At 39.2% G+C, this 15,045-nt stretch overlaps 1 protein-coding gene across 1 annotated transcript in view; it reads left to right on the top strand.

The window, feature by feature from the left end:
• Positions 1-208: 208 nt before the first annotated feature.
• The window catches only part of MID1 (midline 1), a 101,848-nt gene continuing 87,011 nt past the window's right edge, over positions 209-15,045 (top strand). Inside the window, 1 exon segment of the mRNA XM_009885953.1 lies at positions 209-925. Coding sequence (XP_009884255.1) covers positions 266-925 — 660 coding nt within the window. The 5' untranslated portion in view covers positions 209-265.

Raw genomic sequence — 15,045 nt, forward strand, 5'->3', positions numbered from 1 at the left:
TTCTCAAGTGAACAGAGGCAAGAAAATAAATAAAGCAGTCCAGATTTAAATACCTTGATGTGTGCATGTGCAGGTTCAAAACTTTAGATTGCTCTCCCTCCCGGCGTGGTGGGTTGATAGCCCTGGGAGCAGTGGCGAAAGTTGACAACCCCCCACGGCTGACCCCTCATGTTCTCTCTCGCCTAATCGAATTTTACGTGTGTTTCCAGATAGCTGATCAGCTTCCCTGGATTTCGCTGACGCCACAGGAAAGCTTTGCCTGAAGATGGAAACACTGGAGTCGGAACTGACCTGCCCTATCTGTCTGGAGCTGTTTGAAGACCCGCTGCTGCTGCCTTGTGCTCACAGCCTCTGCTTCAACTGCGCGCACCGCATCCTGGTCTCCCACTGCGCCACCAACGAGCCGGTGGAGTCAATCACCGCCTTCCAGTGCCCGACCTGCCGCTATGTCATCACCCTCAGCCAGCGCGGTCTAGACGGGCTCAAGCGCAACGTCACCCTGCAGAACATCATCGACAGGTTTCAGAAAGCCTCGGTCAGCGGGCCCAATTCCCCCAGTGAGACCCGCCGGGAGCGGGCGTTCGATAGCAACAGCATGTCGTCCTGCGAGAAGGTGCTCTGCCAGTTCTGCGACCAGGACCCTGCCCAGGAGGCAGTGAAAACCTGCGTTACCTGCGAGGTGTCCTACTGCGAGGAGTGCCTGAAAGCCACTCACCCCAACAAGAAGCCCTTCACCGGCCATCGTCTCATCGAGCCCATCCCGGACTCTCACATCAGGGGATTAATGTGCTTGGAGCACGAGGATGAGAAAGTTAATATGTACTGTGTGACCGACGACCAGTTAATCTGTGCCTTGTGTAAACTGGTTGGGCGACACCGTGACCATCAGGTGGCAGCTTTAAGTGAGCGCTATGACAAGCTAAAGGTTAGTGCTACCTATTGGCCTTTATAGTCACGGAGAGTATAGTTGGGAAGGAAAGTGCCCTTCGGTTGCATGCTAAATTCCTCATTTGGGCAGGGGTTGGGGAAGGGAGGTGCGCGTTCTCTAATCAGATGAGATACACATACAGATCTATACATGCATTTTGCTCATCACCATTGAAAAGGTGTCAGATTTTGCGTAAGGAAAGATTCCTCAGTTGTGCTTTGCTTCCTCTATAGCTATCATAAGCAATATGCAGCATATACTACTGTTTAGGTGAATTTTCTTATCTACCTACAGCTTTATTTGTGGCAGCTGGCACGGTTTAGCGCTGACTGCACACACACAGGCGCTGATTGAAATGTCAGGCATTCTTTGCTTGCGCTCCGCTGTTGATTATTTTTCATTTGGTCGCTTTCATTGTGAAAAGACCTTTGCATCACTGCTAACAGGCGATGCATTTATCCGTGCCGGCTTCAGGGATGCCAGCTGCCCACCCAGCCAGGGAAACCGAATGCCAGCTCTGCTCTTCTCGCGCTGCCTCCTACCCGGGCTTGCAGGCGGCGCAGTCCTGGAAACAAAACCGAAATTGTTTCTGAGCTTCTTGCAGCATTCCCACAGTTCGGTGAGCTTCTGGCACATGCCCTTGCCAGGTAGCCAGGGGGCTCCGGCATCCCATTGGCCCCACGCAGGATGCCCTGGGTGGGGTGGAGGTGGGCAGCCAGGTCACAGGGCACTCCGGTGGCTCTGCAGGCTGCCGGCGGAGGCACAGCTCCCGCTGAACAGTGAGGCCACTGCGAGTGGCCTCCCACCCATCTGGCTGTATGTTCCTCTCATGCTGATTTGGGTGCTGCTGCAGAGCAAAGGCAGGAATTAAGCACCCCACGTTTCCCTCCACCCACTCCCCCCAGACGGTCTGCGTGTGCCTGTGCGTGGCTTTGGGGGGGGCGGGGGCATGGGGAGGTTAAAGATGGACTACCATCGAGAAATCAAAAGCGTGGAGATGATATGCCAGCCTTCCCCCGCAGAATTTCAGAGGTGGAAAAAGAGACTGAATTAATAGGTTTAACTAAGAGGGTTTTTCTCAAATACCTTCAGACAAAGATAAGTGGCTGCACATGTCTGGGATAACTTTATGTGAGTGAGTGTAAAACCTGCACCCACAGGCTGTATGTGGATTTTGTGCCTCTGTGCACGTGCAAACATGCAGGTCATATTCTCTGATTGTAGTAACATAATGGAAGATGCTTCTTCACCTGGACCTGACAGCTTCCTTTCGTCTCTTAAACACTGTTGTATTTACTAAGGAGGACTTGTTATTTTTGCTTTCTGATCTGGTTTGTTAATAGGTAAGAGTTTGGCCATTGATAAAATGGGACATGGACTATAAATGCGAATAGAAGGTGCATGGACTTACAGTGCTTTTCAGTAATCTAGCAGGTTTATCTCCTTAACAGGTGCTACTTTTTAGTAAACTAACAGTGTATCGTTTATCCACTTTATATGAGTAGGAATGCAGTACTTAACATGAAATACTTTCAACATTAAATACTGGATAAGTATATTTTTGAAGTTGTAAAAAAAATAGTAAACATTTCTCAGTGTTGATTTATGCACATATGGCAAGTCTTGAAAGAAGGCTTTAAAAGGCATGTCTCTTCTCTTGAGATTTTTGACTTAATATTGCAGCTAGTTAGGGAAAAAAATGAGGGTATTTTTGCGTGATCTATGACTTTTCTGTGTAAAGATGCCAAAGCAAACTCTGAATGGGTATCTCAGACAGGCAAATAACATTCACATTAGATGGTACTCAGTCCAGCTAACTTGGCAGAAGCCTGACAGAGTACTTTCTGCCAGCCTCCTTGAAGAGTAGTTCAAGTACTAATTTAATGGTTAGCATAGGCCTGGGTCAAATACCTCTTTCCTTATAATGGCAACTCCTATCACTGTTTATAAGACCTGTACATTTTTTATTTTTTTTTTTGTGTGGACTTTCTTTGTATCTAAACTATCTAAAAGTAGTTTATACAAACTATTATTAATCTACATGAAATCCAGTTACATGAAATCCTCTTTATCATGAGGCAGACTGTTTCACTTTGCTAATGCCAGTGATGGCTAACTATGCCAGTAGTCGTGACACATTTATACTCTGAGCCCAGGAACAATAGGCTAGGTGGGTTCCATCCAGATCCAGAGTCCACTCTCTGTTGACAAGAAGGTAATCTGAAAACCATGTCTTTCCTGTCTTCATGGCATCTTCCATCCCAGAAATTTGTGCTGGTTTATGTATCAAACTCCGAGAATGAGATTTTCAGTTCAGTAGATTGGCACTTATCCCTCAGGAGTAAAGGAACGATACCTGTTCACACCAGTGTTTGGTAGCTGACAGGCGAGAATTTCAGATCCGTTTTCATGTTCAGGCCTCCTCCTTCATAAATGGTGTTACAACCTCTTGAGTCACTGGCTCTGCTGCTAAAGTAAATGTTAGGTACGAGCTTGCAGATGGTCTTTGTTAACTTACACATAATGTGCACGTGCCATTAGCAAATTCGATGTTCAGGTGGATCACAAAATCCCTACCTGAAAAAATGGATTCTTGCTTGCTATATTGCTGTCGCGAGTTTTTAAAATACATGGGGTTTGATAGACAAGCTATCTAAACCTTTAGAAAAAAATCTGAAAGAATGAGCATGCGTTAGCCAATAGTATAGTGGATTCATTCAAAAATGGGTGGTTAATTGTATCTTTAAAAAAGAAAAGCAAAACTGCTTCAAGCGACAGTTTCTGTCTTGTGATTTTTCTTTTTAAATCGACACATTATTGATGCTAACAACAGCAACTGGTGTTGCTCTGGGTGTCAAGCTATGCTAATTACTTGCATTTTCTTCCAGTGGTGTTACTAATTATTCAAACAATATCTCACCCTTCAGTAAGCATAGGACAAAAGATGCCATTACAATCTAGCTCCTTTTGTGGCAAAAATGAAACCCCTTAATTAGGAGTTCTGTACACTTGTCCAACAGAGACAACTATGCTGAAGTGTGTTTAACAGTCAATGTAACAGCAATTGTGGACATCTGAAAATGAGAAAGTGTTTTCCTTTGGCAACTACGGCTCCAACCCTGAGAGGTGCTTTTCTTTCTCAGCTTGTACCAGGGTGGAGGGGGTTGTGTTCTTCCAGGAGCAATCCTTTCTGGCTTAGTTACGTGATCACATGGTGTACCTTCACGCTTATACTTGATTCAGTATTTACAGATTTGGTGTTGGGTTTTTTTTTTTTTTTTTTAAGTAGATCATAGAGAGATGCATTTTAAAAATGGAAAAATCATAAACCAAGACCAAAACAGAGAACAGGAAATATCCTGGTGATCTGCTGAATTTGTGAGGTGGTGGTTAAAATTGCAGTATAAATTAGAAATAATTTTTAGCTACATAAAAAATGAGAGCTTTAAAAATAGAAGGTGCAAAAGCTTACACTTAGCCCACCATATTACCTCAAAGAAAATATTTGTGGCTAATTACTTTTGATATTTATTATTTGTTTTTTTGTCTTGTTGCAATGGAAAGTAAAAGACAATTGAAAAGCATGTCTACTTTTTTTAGAGAAAATTCATAAAATTACCATTGTTCTATAGATGTGTTTAGACTCAAGAAAGTGATGAGTGAAAAGATAAGATTAGTTTTGAACAAAAGAGTTCTTTACAGGAGAAGTTACAAGGTGTGGATGGAATGATATCGCTCATTTAATATTAGCGAATAGCCATGAAGAGGTGTAACGAAAGAGGAAGATTTATGGTAAACCATGTTTTTAAATGGTGTAAAGCCAGCATAACTCCATTGAAACAAATCTTTTTACTCACTTTCATATTTACTGAGAATCTGGCCACTGATGCGTATATTCTTGCCAAAAACTAATTTCGGCCCAATTTCTGTACCGCTTAGTCAAGAAAGATCTTTTGTTGAATTGAACTGCTGTAGGTTAGCTGTGGTTCTCCATGTTTTTGTTTGAATCTTATTAGTGCTGACGTGTATTGGGCATGTTTACGAAGGCAGTGCAGCCCTCTGAATGGCACTCAGCAATTCCAGGAACAAAAGGGAGCTTCTTATTTGTGTGTTTTTCACCTAGTTTAGCACCAGAATCCATACACATCTATCTTTCCTACATTGTTGATTCAGGATGCAAGGATTTGGTTTTCTACGGTGTGTCAATTCAATTACTCGCAAGTATTTTTTTGGTGGGAAGCAGCCATAAACTGTTTCCACATAGGGAGAATTGCTTTTAACTCTAATAAACCCACTTTGACTGTCAAAAGGTAGGAGACTTTGTCAACTCCACAGCTTCTACAAATAGAGCACAAAAATATGTCTGCTTCCGTGCTATGTATATTATGAATTAAAAAACTTTTCATATTTAAATATCTTTGCCGAGATACCAGCAAAATATGTGTTGAAGCTTTGCAAGTATTTTTATTTGGCGTTATTTTGTAGTTGCCGATTGATCATTAATTGGTATACTATGATACCATAAGAACCCTGCACGTATAAATCTATACTCATACAAACAGTGGGATTGACAATCTGGGAACACTGGTCTCTGGATTTACATATAAATATATTATGTACATACACGTAAATATATATCTATATAGATTTTATTCATTTTGTGCACGAATTTATAGTGCTTGTGTTAGTCTATAAAGGCAATACTAAATATGTTTGTATGTATGTGTGTGTAGACTTGTTTTTCTAGCATAGAAATACATGTAATTTCTAGTAATGTCTAAATTCATGAATATCTAGAATCTTGAATTTGAATAAATACATGTATAGCTATATTTTAAGCAAGTATATACAGTTTCATATTTATGTTTAGGTCAGCAAAATATATTTGATCACATAGATTTATAAACTACATGTTAATTATTTTACTGGGTATCCATTTTTAATATTCCATGCATATATCTTCTTATAGTAGCTGAATATTTTCACATCTAAATTTATACTTTCCCTGTGTACTCTTAACTTTGCTAACTTTCTATTTAGTAGCAGCTATTTAACTAACAAAAATCCAACTGCTAAGCAAAGACATAGTATATCAGTGTTATAGTGGTATGTGTTATTAAACATTTAGATAAGTGGCACTTTCTTTTACATTGTACCTAATAGATTCAGAGTGTAGAAAGTTATTTTCTATAGTGCCAGTTATGCAGGTTTAACATATAGGTAAAACACTATATCCAACCTGACAAAATGTGGAACTTGTGGACTTTCACTATTATTAGATTATTATTAGATTAGATGTATCTTGATATTATTATTGGATTATTATTAGATTAGATACTGCTTGACAGATATTTCAGTACATTAATTTTTTATGAAAATAAAATGATGAATGGTCACATCTATTAGTATGGAATATTATCTGATATTACTTAACCCAGAAATAGATGCAAAAAAATAACTAACTGGCTGTGCTTCCATATTTGCAAAGATCCCAAAATACTAAGTTGTTGCCTGGAAGAAGATCAATGTAGGAATGAACTACTTTACCACACAGGTTTTCCAGCTACTCTTATTTTATTACAGTAATATATAAATATTAAGGCAGACATTACAATATTCTCTCTTTAGTCTAGTGTTATCTGAAGTGGCTGTGTTTCCTCCATCTGGTATTTCTTTGCTGGAGTTTAGAAGGATAATAGAAAAAGACGATACAGTAATAACAATATTAGTACTTTTTTGGGGAGGTTGTTTGGGGGGCACTGGTAAATGTCAGACTGTATTAGCATAGTTGGAAGTTCCTCGTGTTTATGACTGTGGATAATGAACTATGATTTTACGAGAGTTGTCAATACGATGAGATTGTTTTTATTTTATCTACCTAAGATCCTTTAAATAATATAAGCTATAGTTTTTTAACATTTACTTTCATAAATTTAGCAGTCGGCAAGTCTTTCAAAAATGTTTGCATACTACTTATTTCCTTCAATTTTTAGTGGAAATGATGGTGCTGAAGGCATAATCTATTCAGGAAGAACAAGAGAATTTAAAAAAATTGTTAACCGTGCAGCGTAATTATCTTTGTTCTTATGAATCTGGTTTCCAAGGAAGCCAGACTAGGCATTAAGTAAAATATATTTTCATACTTTTCCATGGATCTGGTCCGAACTGTTCAGATGATGAACTTTAAGTCCATGTTCAAGCTCTGAATTGGATTATTGTAATGACTTCTTGACTAATCCTTCATTGCTTATGCATTTTTAGACAATATGATGCTTGAAAATTGGTGGTGGAATATAATGCACGACACAAACTTCCTCAGAATGTGGAATTGTGTTTAAAAAATAAATAATAAAGCAATAAAAATGGAAAGGAAGCAAACAGATGAGGTTAAGGGCAAATAATAAACTATTTTAGAACATTGGGCACAGATTGCCCCTTTGTTTAGGAGATGTAGTGTCTGCCTCCCAAAAAAATAAAGGTAGGGTTGGTAACAGGAGAAGTTACAAACAAGTGACCTTTCACAGGTAGAACCTTTACAAGTTTTAGCATAACAGATTTCCTTATAACTGATAAATAGAAGGAGTAAGCAAATTCTTGTAGTATTTTAGCAGGGAATGATAAAGCTAGTTGGGAGAGTACGGCTAAAAGCACTCACCGTGGATACTAGGCTAAAACTCACATTGTTCAGTGACACTGAGAGTCGGGTGGAAGGGTATGAATATGTATGTCTATACATCATTAGGTATGTATATCCTGAACTTATTTTAAGGTATAACCTTATTCTAATGAAAATATTTTAAAAAAAAATAAAGTGACAGCAAATACATTTTCAGACAAAGGTGAAGGTGGTGAATAGTACTGCTTTAAATAGGAAGAAACCCACTCCAAAACCTGGATGCAAAAATCTCCCAAATAAGCACTGCAGAACACTCAATATTCAGATTTCTCTCAAGCTTTAATTTAATATGTTAAATTACTCCATGAAGAGAAATCCAAATTACTTTAACTCTGCCCTGTAATGACATACAATCATAGGAGCATAATTAAAACATTTTAGTTCTTCATCTTATGTTGAGCAATTTTCATGATCTATTATATATCTTTTTCATATTATCTGATCTCAAAACACAAATCCAGCGATGATCCCAGAACAGTACTTTCCATTTCAGGCTTGACAAGCGTACAACTATTATGATATTCTTTGGCCCTCTTTTTTTCAGTAAAACATACACTTCCTAGCAAAATGATAATACTTGTATGTATCCTCAGCACTGTGAAACCTATACATAGGGGTTCATACCAATCAGAAATGGTGCCTAATTTGGAAAGCCTGAATACTCTGTGGAGAGGGAAGCTCCTCCAGAAGGTTGCGGACTGGGAAGCCCTGTTGGGTTGCTAAAGCACACTTTGGGATCAAAGCCTGATACGGGTAATAAGACTGTGTGGTGCCTCTTTCTCCCATCTGTATCTTTACCTCTCCCCCAAACCAGCCGCCCACCAGCCATCCAGCCCTCTATCTTTCTTGGCATCTCTTGACCCTCCACACAGGAAGTCTTTTCCTTTCCTAGGAAGCAAGTTGTTGCCCTTGAGAATGCACACCCACACTGATGATGTGGGATGAGGAGAGTCCTGCCCTTTACAGCTTTCACGTCTCATTTATAATGCGGTCTTGAAAATCAGACAGAGCCTGCTCTGTTTTCCAGTTACCTGAAGTCAGTCAAAAATGAAGAAGGAGCAAAGAGAATGGAATATTAGATGATTTTAGCATAATGTGACTATACCAAGGTATTCCTGGAGCTTCTATAAATGCTTGCTTAAGCAGTTCTTACCCTTTTAAAGTATAAATGCTTAATTGAAAGCACATTGTCTTCATCAATTAAATACTTAGAACACGTTGGGTAGCTAGTAAATAAGTAATATATCACTGATTTTACGCCTTGATGGTGCCATCAGCATTGCTTTTTACAATAGCATTTTCTTTTTCAATTTCTGCAGGCTGGAGTGGAAGTATCAGTTGTTTTACAAATTTCTCCTTTGTGTGGGGTGTTGGCCCTAAGCCATATCCCAGTTTAGGGCTGTGTAAGGGGAGCACGTGCAGGGTTGTTTTAATGCCTTGGACAAAAGCGCTCGAGGGACTGGAGTTCTGGGCTGCCTCAATACCTTATGGGTCCCCTCTCTTAGAGCTTACCGACCCACTTTCAGCTGTCTCCAGTTACCAAGATGTGAGACTTTGCCGTAGCTAGAATTGAGCCGCAAAATGTAGAAAATACAGTGCCACCTGCTACCAGCTGTGTGTCTGCACATACACATTGTCTCCTCTGACAGAGCTCCGTGAGATTCTGAGCGCTGAAAACTGGAAAGTGAACCAAAAGGGACAAGCAATGAGTCCATAGTCAGTAGTATGGTTCTGTAGAAATACTTCACCATCCATCTCAGTTGCAATGCTATTGCACCTCCAGAATTTTGGGGCTGGTTTTGTGTTTGTATTGAATGCATGCTCAAACTTGCATCAGTTTGACTTTGAAACCAACAGGGTTTGGTGGTTTTTTTTTCCATGCTCACAACATTTGCATTTTTGGAGAAATTAACATTTCCTGCCAAAATGTAATCTCAGTCTTCTCTTTTGAAACTTTGCAAGTTTAGCTCCCTTACAGTATGTTGGCTATAACAACATGAAGTAGCAGTATGATCATATAATTATATTTTACAGTATGAGAGGGATCAAATTCAGCACAGATGAGAAATGTAATTGGAGTACCTATGGCTAGCTTTTTCCTTTGTGATTTGTCTGTTCAATTAGGTATAATATTGAGAATGATCTTCTAAACTATGACAGACCCCTCATCCATAGACCCACAGGGCTTTTAGTGGCCCATAGAACACTGGCTGCAGAAACCAAATGCTGAAAATTTGAAATAGCAAGGATATTTTGCTTAAGTAATATACAACTTCATAGCTATACAGAAGTTGGTGTTTTTTTTAAGGAAAAACAAAAAAGAAGAGAAATCTCAGGGCATTTGTGACTTTGGAATAGACAGTATTCCACTGTACCATCATCTCTGCCAACCACATCTGTAAAGTATAGAAATGATTTTACTTAATTTTACTGTGGCAATTCTGAAAGGCTCAATTCAAAAAAAAGTCCTACAATATGAGGTCTCATACAAGTACATGAGATGTAATGCCAGCTTCAAGGAATAGTCATTCAACTGTGCTTAGAACAAAATATGAAAGCAAGCATGACAGGTACATAGGAATTTTATATGGTCACAGTAATATTCAGGCAAGCTGTTGGCATCATGTAATGGGTAAGATTAAATAAGGAAAAAAAAAATATTGGCTAGTTCTACTAGTCAGTGGAGGCAATACTATTTGATTTCTTATAACTGTTCTGGCTTGAAATACAATAGCCTCACTCCCCCTTGTCACTATGCTGAAAAGCCTGGATTCTTGTGCCCTTCATCTAGGAGAAGAGTTCCTGTGCAACTTCTGGCTCTGTATGTCCTGTCTTATGTGCCAGTCTAATAACAAATTAATTCTGATATCCAAACTGATGTTCGTACACTGTTTCAACAGTACACTCTATTGACTGAAAATTTACACTCCCTAAATTTAAAAAATGAATTGAAATATGAGAGATTCCAAAATACAAATCTCTAGCTCATATCTTATGATATCTTATGAGCTAGAGATTCTTGTCTCTCATAAGTGGTTCAGATTTTATTTCTTAATGAAATTATCATTCTGGTATCAAATTCTTTTTCCAAGGGTATTATAAATAAAATGAAAATAAAAACCTGGTACAATGAGAAGAGGTCTTTCATGTAATATATGCAACAGCTCATATAAATGACAATAAACAGTAATAAAACGTAGTCTTTTTTTTAAAAGCTAAAAAGTACAGAGGGGCCTTTTCGATGCCATTACTTCCTTGTGCCATACTATACGAATCATTTCTTACTGCATTACTTACTGTAGACTCACCATTTGTGGGTGATAAATCCTTGTTAATACCAGGACAGATGAAGATGGGAGCAGCAATCTGCTGTTAGGCTGAGTGAAGAGATGGGAGCAAGAGGGGGACAGAGCTCTTGTATCCCAGGACTAATATCAGGGTGGGATTGTTAATATACAGCTCTTTCAGGTGTATGCCTAAAATCAGCATTTTTTTCTGTATTTTTTCCTGTAATTCCACGTGTAATTCACACACATTTTGAAATACATACTTGAAAGGTATTAAACTTCTATTTTTGCCTCAGATAAACTCTAACACAAATAAGCTGGAACATCTCTGATGGTAGATAGTACTGGAAGATTTCTTAGCACACTCAGAGTATCTGAGCTGAAGGAACCGATGGCTAATTTGAAGTTGATGAAGAAAAAAAATAATAAAAGTGCTTCCCTGATCAAAATAATCCAGCTTTTCTCTTTTCTCTAAAAGTATCCACATACACGCAAACAAAATTTAAGACTTGTCAGACTCTCCTGTTTACCCCATGCAGTTTATATTGAGATTTCGTGCTATCTGTGGATAACAATGTCAATACAAGCTTGTGATGCATTTGAATGTCAGAGAAATTTTCTGTATCATAGTCTAGCTGATAGGCAAAATTAGTTTAAAGGTAAAAAAGAAAACACATCAACTTTCATTAACTACTAGATAAACGAACACATCCTGTGACAAAGTGAAAGAAAAGAGCCTGCGTTGCTGTGTTGGTTATACAGATTAATGTTCTCCTGGTAAGCACACAGTGCTTTACTCTAAGACTGGCAGTTGCTGTAGGTTCCCACATTCCCCACTGAAACTCATCTCTGCTATTCTGGAGACACACTGGCTACTTTAAAATGTGAGGCTATATGCTCGAGTTTTGTTATTTGCTATGATACAGTCAAACTTTAAAAGAGATTAAAGACGGGCAGCTGTTCACAACATATGTGTCTTGTGGTAGAAGCATTAAGCAGACTCGTTAGGCCATAGCTAATGACAGTGTGTGCAAACTTTATTTCCAGATTAAGCCAGCAGCATATGGAGAATATAACTCATTCAAAATGAATTTCAACAATATCTATGGTAATAAGTTACTAAAGAGAAGAAAACATATTGATGAGTGTATGGATCATGGTTCACCTGAGAAGGTATTTAAAGTGTTTTATTTGTGGCCCAAAGACTCTAAGCACATACATGCAAGAAATCCCTTCAAAGGAATAATTGAAGGAACTATTAAAATATTTGACTGACATCATCAATTTTAAAAAAAATTAAAATTTGTCAATCCAAAAATAGATGTTTTCAATCCCTTTACCAATATACCAAACCTGACTATATTCTGTAAACTATAAAAAGGGAAAAATATAAGTGCAGATATGCAAGAGATTGGTAGAGGTGAATGCTTGGAAGAGAGAGTCCCTGTGTTTTTCCAGTAGTCATGGACCTCCTGGTCACTCTATGGTCTTTCCCATGGTTCCTGTTTCCCCAGCGTAGATGGATGCTGGGGGCTGCTGGGACAGTGGGTCACTCCAGGATGGCCCCACCAACACTGGGGCTCTCCCAGTGCACAGGGTGTTCTTCAGCTTGGTGGGAGACAGCCACATTTGCTTTTCTCTGAGTAGGTACTTGCTGTTGGAGGGCTAGCACTGAGGGTTAAAATTCATCAACACATTGAAAACTCTGCCATGTGAGGGAGCTCCTGCATTGAGGCCCTTTTTCATCCCAAAGGGTGATAGGTGCCCACTTACAGAAAGGACCCACTCAAGATGCCTGGTGAGGTTACGCAAACTTTGGGTGAATTTATATGATGATGCAATCTTTTCTTTCATGTGCTTAAGTGGGGGCAGGTGCTGTTCTCTCCCCTGCATTTGATTACAACCTTCAACTTAAAAAATGGGATGCAGCTTGGGGGGGGAAGGGCATTTTATTAGATGTACAATAATGTTTTCACCCTCTTTGGAGCATTTTGCATGATCACTCTTGAGGAAAAAGTGACCTTTCCATTCAGATCCACCAATCAGAGCAGCAACAATGAAGCTTTTTGTGTTTTTTACGTTGTCTTTCCCTCTGCTGAATTAGCTTTCTTTTCAGACTTGGTAGGCACATGCTCCAGCTCTCCTGAAATTCTGATGCACTGAAATTCTTATGCAGGAAGGATGCTATGAATTACTGTAGTTATTTTGGGGTAAGAATATTATCAGAGAAACATTTTTTTACTCCTTTAATTTCCTTGACGACTTCCAGCTTTGTCTGTACTTACACAAATTGAAAACCTTTGTCTGAACATACAGTGAATTAGTCTAAGTAATGCCACCTCTTTAGATTGATAATTTTCTTGTAATGTCTTTTGTTAAAAGAGGCTGGGTAAACAGAGTGATAAGCTAATAAAACATTTTTCTGAACACCTGAAAAACACTTAAATGAAGTCTGAATTTTGAACAGCTTTAAATGGGTTCTTGCTCTGCCTAAATCAGTTTGCATGTTTTCACTTGAAAGCAATGTAATTTTTCTGTCAAATAAATCACTACTACTCTTTAGGAAAAATCAAACAAACAAGCAAGCAAACAAAACCAATTTGGAGTTTTGCTTTTAAATCTCATAATGCTTAACTCCAGCGCTGTTAATGTCAGTGAAGGCTTTAGATTTTAATGCGTACAATATCAAAATAATTTTGAATAAATTAGGAAGCTATTTTAGTCTAATCGTTGCCTCTATTGTATGCAGAGTTGAGTGTTTGCAGTATAGAGGTACAAGTAAATTATTGAATTACAGGTACATGATTGTCACAAGTTACAAATGCAGATGTGAGAGGGCTTATTTTGTAATGACTGTGCTTAGAGTTGGCAATGAAACTGTCAATCCAAGGAAGAAAACAACACAAGAGTAAAGAAGAGGATGTGTGGGGTTTACATTTATTTTTTTTTTTACTGTCATATCGTAAGCATGGTAGGAACCCTAGTTCACTCTGAAGTTCAAGACCGGAGTGCCTCATTGAATGACTCCTGCCTGCAGAACGGGCTCTGAATTTGCTGTCACGTGTTTTCCTTGGAGGAACTCGTTTCCTTCCTGAGGAGGTCTGCAGGGTCAGGCAAATATCCGATCTTGGAAGCTGCCTGTCTCAAGGTTGTTCTCTCTGAGTCATTATTTCTACAGAAAAATTCATAGGGAAAGTCTGTCAGAAACCCTGGAGCTACACCCTGGAGTGTAGCTAAGAGCTTCAGTAATAGGAAGCTGTTTTAAACTGGGCATGCCATGTAGAAGAGAAGTGTTTTGAAGCTTTGGGGTTTTGTTCTCTTATATTGTATATATGTAATTTCAGTATTGTTGTTTAAGAGTCAGAAATCGTGTAAGTGGTTTCCAGTGCTGTGAAGCAGTAAGAGCTCAGTAGTGTGGTTAAAAGACTTCCTGTCCAGTCTTACAAATTTGGCCTTATTACTGTTTTTGCTTTATATTATGTTTAGATTATAGACCAAATTCCGGCCTCAGGCACACTAGCAGAATCCCACATTGCTTCAGCAAATATTATCGGATTTATGGATTATTCTTACTTACTAATTATTTATTTATTAGGTATTTATTATTGACTAGTTGGGGTTTTCCTTATTTATACTGTTATCACTTAGGGAACGTTATGGGATCATTGAACTGATTTAACAAGCCCACTGCTGCCACAAAACGGTTCACCCTGTTACGTCATTCTCGCTCTCTTTCCTGCTCACTCCAGCACTCGTGCGACCCTTTGGTGGGCTGATCCCCCGCCTTTTCTGCTGGCAGTGAGCAGCCCCAGCAACGCAGTGATGCAGGCATGCGTGAGGTGAGACCACTGAGTCTGGTCCGTTTTCCCCCTCTCCAGGCCCCCAACTGTCTTCACTGCCCACACAGGTGTACTATAGGAAGACTGCTGTGCCAGATGCTGAGAGTAGATGCACAAATCAAGTGCCTAAAATACAATTTCCCAACCATCAAATCAACGGAATGGCTGGTTTCTGGGGGTCCAACTTTTTCCCCCTCCTCTGGTGGTCCATGCCTACCACCTCATGAGCGTCTGTGCCATGTCTGTCCAATTCCACCCTTAGCTATGCCAACTCTCAAGTTTGGTAAAAAAACTACTTCACATAGTGAATAAATT

This window comes from Charadrius vociferus, unplaced genomic scaffold (genome assembly GCF_000708025.1).
Source record: "Charadrius vociferus isolate BGI_N301 unplaced genomic scaffold, ASM70802v2 scaffold105, whole genome shotgun sequence".
NCBI lineage: Eukaryota > Metazoa > Chordata > Aves > Charadriiformes > Charadriidae > Charadrius > Charadrius vociferus.